Source organism: Balearica regulorum, chromosome 2 (genome assembly GCF_011004875.1).
Source record: "Balearica regulorum gibbericeps isolate bBalReg1 chromosome 2, bBalReg1.pri, whole genome shotgun sequence".
NCBI classification, from domain to species: Eukaryota; Metazoa; Chordata; class Aves; order Gruiformes; family Gruidae; genus Balearica; species Balearica regulorum.
In genome coordinates this window covers 167,926,635-167,933,658 of record NC_046185.1, presented here as the reverse complement: position 1 = coordinate 167,933,658, position 7,024 = coordinate 167,926,635, and the positions used below count along the sequence as shown (strand labels likewise).

General features: G+C 69.6%; 2 protein-coding genes across 2 annotated transcripts; one reads left to right on the top strand and one right to left on the bottom strand.

The window, feature by feature from the left end:
• The first annotated feature begins 2,494 nt into the window (after positions 1 to 2,494).
• Positions 2,495 to 3,739, top strand: LRRC61 (leucine rich repeat containing 61). The gene has a single exon (XM_075746985.1). It carries the CDS (start codon positions 2,510 to 2,512, stop codon positions 3,338 to 3,340), a length of 831 nt encoding a protein of 276 aa, XP_075603100.1. The 5' UTR covers positions 2,495 to 2,509; the 3' UTR covers positions 3,341 to 3,739.
• Positions 3,740 to 3,999: 260 nt separating this feature from the next.
• Positions 4,000 to 6,056, bottom strand: RARRES2 (retinoic acid receptor responder 2). Its single transcript, XM_075746989.1, has 5 exons — positions 5,766 to 6,056; positions 5,071 to 5,172; positions 4,726 to 4,830; positions 4,501 to 4,630; positions 4,000 to 4,161 (listed from the first exon to the last, which is right to left on the bottom strand). Exons 1-4 carry the CDS (start codon positions 5,928 to 5,930, stop codon positions 4,517 to 4,519), a joined length of 486 nt encoding a protein of 161 aa, XP_075603104.1. The 5' UTR covers positions 5,931 to 6,056; the 3' UTR covers positions 4,000 to 4,161; positions 4,501 to 4,516.
• Between the last annotated feature and the right edge of the window lie 968 nt (positions 6,057 to 7,024).

Here is a 7,024-nt window from a genome sequence, read left to right as displayed (position 1 = left end):
CCAATGTCACCGGGGACAAGATGCTCCAGTGTCACCGGGGACAGGATGCTCCAGCGTCCCTGGGACAGGATGATCTGGTGTACACGGGACAGGGTGCTCTGGTGTCACCGGGGCCAGGGTGCTCCAGTGTCCCTGGGACGGGATGCTCTGGTCTCACCGGGGACAGGATGCTCCAATGTCACCGGGACAGGATGCTCCGGTGTCCCTGGGACGGGATGCTCCAATGTCACTGGGCTGGGATGCTCCAGTGTACACAGGACAGGATGCTCCAGTGTCACCAGGGCCAGGATGATCCAGTGTCCCTGGGACAGGATGATCCGGTGTACACGGGACAGGGTGCTCTGGTGTCACCAGGACGGGATGCTCTGCTCACCTCTGGACCAGGATGCTCCGGTGTCCCCAGGATGGGATGCTCCAGTGTCACCAGGGCCAGAGTGGGCACAGGCAGTCAGCCCAGATCAGCTCAGCTCAGCCCAGGTCAGCTCAGCCCAGCCTGGCTTGGCCCAGCCTGGCTGTCCTGGTGTTTGGCTGGGATAGAGTTAATTGTCCCCAGGAGCGGGGAGGGGACACAGCCAGGACAGGTGACCCAAACTGGCCAAAGGGACATTCCCTCCCATATGACATCGTGCTCACTCTGTAAGGGGGGAGTTGACTGGGGAGGGGGGGGGTCGCTGCTCGGGACAGGCTGGGCATCGGGTTCTGGGCGGTGAGCAAACTGCATTGTGCATCACCCGCTTTGTCTGTTCTGTTCTCAGTCCTGTTGCGGCCCTTCCCCTCTCCCTTTGCTGTCCCAGTAAACTGTCCTTACCCCAACCCACCAGTTTTACCTTTTTCCTCAGTTCTGCTCCCCATCCCGCCACGGTGCTCAGCTGCCGGCTGGGGCTGAGCCACGACACCCGGTACATTGTCCCGGCAGAGGCAGAGCCGTGCTGCCCGCGGGCGCCCGGTGGCCGTTGGAGCCGCGCCGGCACCACGTCAGCTCTGCCCCAATTGTGCTCCCCAGGCTGTTCCCAGCAGCGGGGTCCGAGCTCCCCGCCCAGTGCCCGGCCCTCAGCGCGGCACAGCACCGGTGAGAGTCACGGGGCCTGGAGCACAGCGCTGTCCTGCCGGCCTTCTGCCCATCTGCCATTTGTCCTGCCATCCATCTGTCCATCCATCAGTGTATCCATCCCTCCATCCCTCTGTCCCATCCATCAGTCCATCCGTCCCTCCCTCCATCCCTCTGTCCCATCCATCCACCCATCTCTCCCTCCATCCATCCGTCCGTCTGTCCATCCATCTCCATCCACCCACCCACCCACCCCTCCCTCCCCCACCTCCCTCTGCCTGTGTCCCCCCCCCCATCCATCCGTCCCTCCCTCCCTTGGCAGCGGGAGTGCTGCTGGGGGGCTGGAGCAGGGGGGGACAACCCCGTGTCCCCGGGTGTTGCACACGTGGGGCCTCTGGGGCCAGCAGCGCTGGGGGGGGGGTGGTGTGTGTATGTGTGTGTGAGTGTGTGTGTGTGACACAACCTGGCCATGAGCCGGCAACGTGCACTGGCAGCCCAGAAAGCCACCCGTGTCCTGGGCTGCGTGTCCAGCAGCGTGAGCAGCAGGTCGAGGGAGGGGATTCTGCCCCTCTGCTCCGCTCTGGGGAGACCCCCCTGCAGTGCTGCGTCCAGCTCGGGGGGCCCCAGGACAAGCAGGACACGGAGCTGTTGGGGCGAGTCCAGAGGAGGCCACGGAGATGCTGCGAGGGCTGGAGCACCTCTGCTCTGGAGACCTCAGGCTGAGAGAGTTGGGCTGGTTCAGCCTGGAGAAGAGAAGGCTGCGGGGAGACCTTGGAGCCCCTTCCAGTCCCTGCAGGGGCTCCAGGAAAGCTGGCGAGGGGCTGGTGCCAAGGGCAGGGAGGGACAGGCCAAGGGGAATGGCCTGAAGCTGCAGGAGGGGAGATGGAGATGGGATGGGAGGCAGCAATCCTTCCCTGGGAGGGTGCTGAGGCCCTGGCAGAGGTTGCCCCGAGAAGCTGGGGCTGCCCCTGGCTCCCTGGCAGTGGTCAAGGCCAGGTTGGATGGGGCTTTGGGCAAGCTGGGCTAGCGGAGGGTGTCCTCCCTCACCTCTGGGAACGGTGAGGCTCGGGGCTGGAGTGACTCTGTGTGTGTGTGAGTGTGTGTGTGTGGCACCGGGTGACGTTATCCCACACGTGTGCGCGTGCCGGTGTGCCCCGCCGGGGAGGTGCCGGTGCCCGGGGGGGCGGGGCTGCCGCGCGTCTCCATGGCAACGGGGGGGCGGGGCCGCGGGGGCCGCCGGGAGCCCCGGTCCGGTGAGTGCGGGCGGAGGCACCGGGCGGGGGGGGGAGCGCGGGCAGCACCGGGGCGGGGGGATCCCCACGGGTGAGCTGTACCCGAACCGCGCCCGGGACACCCGGCTGCTCCCCGCCCCTTCCCCCCGCAGGGCCCGGCCCTGCCCCGGGGTTCCCCCCCCCCCGTAGCCGCGGGAGCTCGACGGATCCGCGGGACCCCCCGGCCGGGATGGAGGGGCGCGGGGAGGGAGGCGAGGAGGAGGAGGAGGAAGAGGAGGAGGAGGAGGAGGAGGAGGAGCGGGGGGTGCGCATCACCCCCCAGCTGCTGAAGGCCAGCACCGGGGAGTTCGCGCTGGAGTCCATCCTGCTGCTGAAGCTGCGGGGCCGCGGCATCGCCCACCTGGGCTGCCTGGGCGACTGCGCCAACCTGGAGTGGCTGGACCTCTCCGGCAACGCCATCGCCCAGCTGGGGCCGCTGGCCGCCCTCAAGGCCCTCACCGTCCTCAACCTCTCCCGCAACCGCATCGCCAGCCTGGAGCCGCTCGGCTCCTGCCACAACCTCCAGAAACTCAACCTGGCCGGTAACCGGGTGAGCAGCCTGCAGCAGCTGCGGTGCCTGACGGGGCTGCGGCGCCTGGAGAGCCTGCGCCTGCGCGACCCCCTCGCCCGCCTCGCCAACCCGCTCTGTGCCGCCCCGGCTTACCGCGCCGCCTTGGCGGACATGTTCCCCGGCCTCAAAGCCATCGACGGCGAGCGGGTGTCCGGTCAGGGCAGCGAGCTCTACCAGCTCTGCCGGGATCTCGACAGCTCGCTGGGGCGCGGCGGCGGTGGCAGCGCCGGTGCCGGTACCGAACCGCCCCGCACGGCTCAGCCCTGGGTGGATGCGGGGTTTTGGGAGCCGCGGCCGCCCCGGCGCAGCTCCATCATGGAGGAAGCCTACAAGCAGTTTGGGGAGGTGCTGCAGGAGTGCCGGGAGCTGAGCCGCCGTGCCGACGACACCATCGCCCAGGCGGAGCGGGCGCTGAGCAGCCGCCCGGACCCCAGCTCCTTCGTCTTCTGAGCCGCAAGACCCCCCCGGTCCCACGAGAGGAGACCCCACCACGCCGCTGCCATCCTGGGCCGGCCTCACCGGAGGAGCTGCAGGGAACCTGGCCTCGCCTGCGTGCTGGGGGGCTGCCCCAGCCTCATGCTGTGCTGGAGCAGCACCCCACACGGCTGAGGGTGCCCAGGCTGGCCCCCAGCATGCTCCATCACCTCGGGGGCTCCTGGACGGGAAACGGGGGTTCCCTGTCCCCTGCAGAGCTGCGGCAGGAGCAGGGATGTCCCCAGGGACTGTGGAGCCATCCCAGAGCTCTCTGGCCCGGAGCAGAGACCGTGGGGCTGGGAGGCTGCACGTGGGGACCGGGGGACATGGTGGGGACCGGGGGCATGGCGGGGCCGTGCAGTAAAGGCATGCTATCCTTGGAGATCCCTCTCTGCTGCATCATCCCGGGCCCCGAGCAGCCGGGGGGGACTCACCTCTACCCACTGCTCAGCCTGGACCCGCCGGGGCCCCGTCCTTCCTCCTGGGCAGGGGACAACGGGCAGGGGGTGACGCACCCAGCGCCAGAGGGATAGCTGACACGGACCCCCCACCGCTGGAGGGGCGTGGGGCTGAGCCCACCCCGGGCCCCCCACCCACAGCGATCCCCGGTGGGAATAACAGTGGTGACAGCGGGAGCCAGAGCCGGGCTTTACTGGGGAGCTGGGGAGCAGGGGGAGGGAGAGTGTCCAGGACCATCCTTTGGTGACGCGGTGCTGGGGGGTGGCAAGCAGGAGGGGCCGGGCCAGGCCGGTCCCCCGTGGCAGCGTCCATCTCCTTGGGCTGGTGGAGGCGGTGGCCTGGAGAAGGGACATGGGGGGGGCTGGCTGTGGGAGGAACCCCGCACACACGCGTGTGCACTCACACACTCCCCCCCTTTCCCATGACATTGTCCCTGTCACCCTGTCCCCAGGGCCAGCGCGCCCCGGGGGCAGCAGAGCTGTCTGGAGGTGTCCCGCGGGGTTTCTCCCAGCCAGGGACAGTCCCCAGCACTGGGGGGGTCCTGGGGGGGGACCCTGGTCTGGCTCCGCTCTCAGTGGAGGCGCATCCACATCCCACCAGTGCTGGAGATGCCGGAGCTCTGCCGGCAGGAGAGGGCTGCGTGTCCCCCACCCAGCCCCGCCGTCCCCGGCACCTACCGCGTGCGGCCGGCCCCTAGGCTGGCAGCCCCTTGGAGAAGGCGTACATGCCGGGGAGGTAGAGCACGTCCGCCGACTTGCCGGCCTCCTCCACCGCCCTGCACTCGGCCTCGTCCCGGTGTTTGATCTCCTGCGGGGCAGAGCGCACGGGCTGGCACCCACCACAGCACCGCGAGGGTCCCGGCAGCCGGTGGGGACCTGTGCTGGTGCCTGGGGACGGCTCACCTTCACCGCCAGGTGATGGCTGGGGCCGCAGTTGTGGTACTTGTCCAGCACCTTGGGGACGTCGCCGCCATCAAATTTGTAGCAAGCCAGGCAGGTCGGCTTCCTCTGGGGAGAGAGCGCGGCCGGTCACCACCCGCCCCCAGGGACCCCCAGGGGGGTCCCGGCCTCCCCCCGCCCCGCCAGGCCTGGGCACGTCCCTGCTGCTCGCCCTGGCACGGCCACATCGCCACCGCCGGAACTGTCGTCGCCTCCAGCCCTCCCCGGCACGTGCGGCACCGTGGCGGAGGGACGGGGCAGGTGGGGGGGACACAGAGGTGCCGTGTCCCCCCGGCAGCCCCGACTCACCCGGTTCTCCAGGGTCTTGCAGTTCTGCCGCGGTGCCCTCTTCCTGCAGGCCGTCTGCACCAGGCTGACCCGCAGCTGGACGAACGTCCCCGAGGGGTCTTCCTGTGGGGAGAGGGGGACAGCCCGTCAGCCGGGGGGGGGGGACGGGAGGGGATGGGGCAGCTGACGTGGGGCCGGGGCGCTGGGCGCTGCCGGGAGCTCACGCTGTGCCGCGGTCGCCGAACCTGCACCGGGAGCGCTCGGGGGGCTGCTCGGTGAGGCGGCCGCGGGTGGGGGGATGCCAGGGCACGGTGGGCAGGGAGGGGGGCAGAGGGACCCTCTCGGGTCCCTACAAGGTGTCTCCCAACACAGTGAGTGGCCCAAATCAGAGGGTCCCTCCCAAGGAACAGCCACGTCCGATCCGCCGCCGTCGGTGTTCCTGGCTATGCCGGGATGGCCGGGCACCAGCTGCCGCGGCACAGTTAATGAGTAGCCGAGCTCTGCCAGCCCCTGCCTGCACGTCCCCGACGACTGGCCTGCCCACGCCGTGCTGTGCCAGCGGGTCCGTCCCCATGCCCAGCCACCCCCTCCTCCGGGACACCCCGACCCCCTCCCCGCTCGCCCTCCCGCCCCCCCGCCGGCTGCCGTCTCGCCCCTCCGCGCAGCAGCAGCCCCCTCCCGGGGGACCGAGGGCACCCGCAGCCCCCGGCGCTCACCCGCTCCACCGCCCCTTCCACCGCCTGCTCCTTGAAGAGGAAATGCACGTTGCTGCGCCCGTGGAAATATTCCAGCACATCCTTCACCACCCGCCGCTGTAACGGGGACTGGCTGGCGGCGGCCAGGGCCACCAAGCCCAGGCAGAGGGCTAGCGGGAACTTCATCCCTGCGGCGGGGGGCTGCTGGGGCTGCCTGTCCCCAGAGAGCCTCGCCGATTGACCCGCTGGTGATTTTGGTCTTTCATTAACCGATTTCCTGGGAACTGCCCTCTTTCCGCCCCCGGGCCGGCCCCGCAGGCCGCTTGCGCAGCCCCCCCAGGCATGGCCCCCCCCCCCCCCCCGGCACGGCCACGGGGAGGAGGGGCTGGACACGGCTACTGCCGGCTGCGCAACGAGCCACACCAGACCAAAGCAGAACCGCGGCCCGTGCCCTGGGGGTCCTGGTGGCTGGCAGCGTTGGGCACGGGGGGGGGGGTCACACCCTCCCGGTCCCCCCCCTCTGTCTGCCCTGCCCCCCTGTGCCTCCAGCGTTCCCTTCCCACGTCCCGCCACGAGGACCTAAGCGCCCCGTTGGACCCAAAAGGTGCCATGGGGGGGGGGGGGGCTGCTCCCCCAGAGCAGGAGGTGGGTGCTGGCGGGTGTCAAGAGGATGAACGTCCCCAAAACAATGCCAACCGGCCGAAGCCTGGCCACAGCCCGGGTGTCCCTGTCCCCCGCTGCGGGACACGGCCCCCCGCACCCCGAGAGAGGGGCCGGGGAGGAGCAGCCGGTCACCGCCCGCCCCACTGCTGTCCCCAAACGGGGCCCGTCACCCGGCGTGCAAAGAGCCGAGAACACCCGGAGCCGAGGCGTGCGTTTGAGCGGGGTGCGCGTGGTCACTCCACAGCGCTCGCACACCTCGGGTGTCAGCCTGTCAGTATTGACGCGTTGCAGGCGACCGTTATCAGCGCTTTCACATCTAGTTTTGCCATCAGGCTTGGTGACCCTTGGGATTATCGGCCCTGGCGACGTCCCCGGCTCTGCGTAAAGCTCCAGCAGCCCATCTCTTTACCGAGCGTGCTGCGGGGGGGGAGCGGGGGCTGTTCCTCCTCCAGAGCTGCGGTTGTACCCTTTAGGATAGTTCACTCACAGTTCAAACAGCTCTTTGACTTTACCAGTAATAGAATTCCCCTCGTGCTTCTGCTGGTGTTTCTTTGGGTCGGCGGCGTGGTTTAGCCCCGGGCGGCGGCTCAGCCCCACGCAGCCGCTCGCTCGCTCCC

Excerpts from the sequence above, each read along its gene's own strand:
- LRRC61 (XM_075746985.1), top strand. The coding sequence starts at position 2,510 with ATGGAGGGGCGCGGGGAGGGAGGCGAGGAGGAGGAGGAGGAAGAGGAG.
- RARRES2 (XM_075746989.1), bottom strand. The coding sequence starts at position 5,930 with ATGAAGTTCCCGCTAGCCCTCTGCCTGGGCTTGGTGGCCCTGGCCGCC. Across the intron at positions 5,173-5,765 it reads TGGAAGGGGCGGTGGAGCGG|GAAGACCCCTCGGGGACGTT; the intron begins GTGAGCGCCGGG and ends CTCTCCCCACAG. Across the intron at positions 4,631-4,725 it reads GCCATCACCTGGCGGTGAAG|GAGATCAAACACCGGGACGA; the intron begins GTGAGCCGTCCC and ends TCTGCCCCGCAG.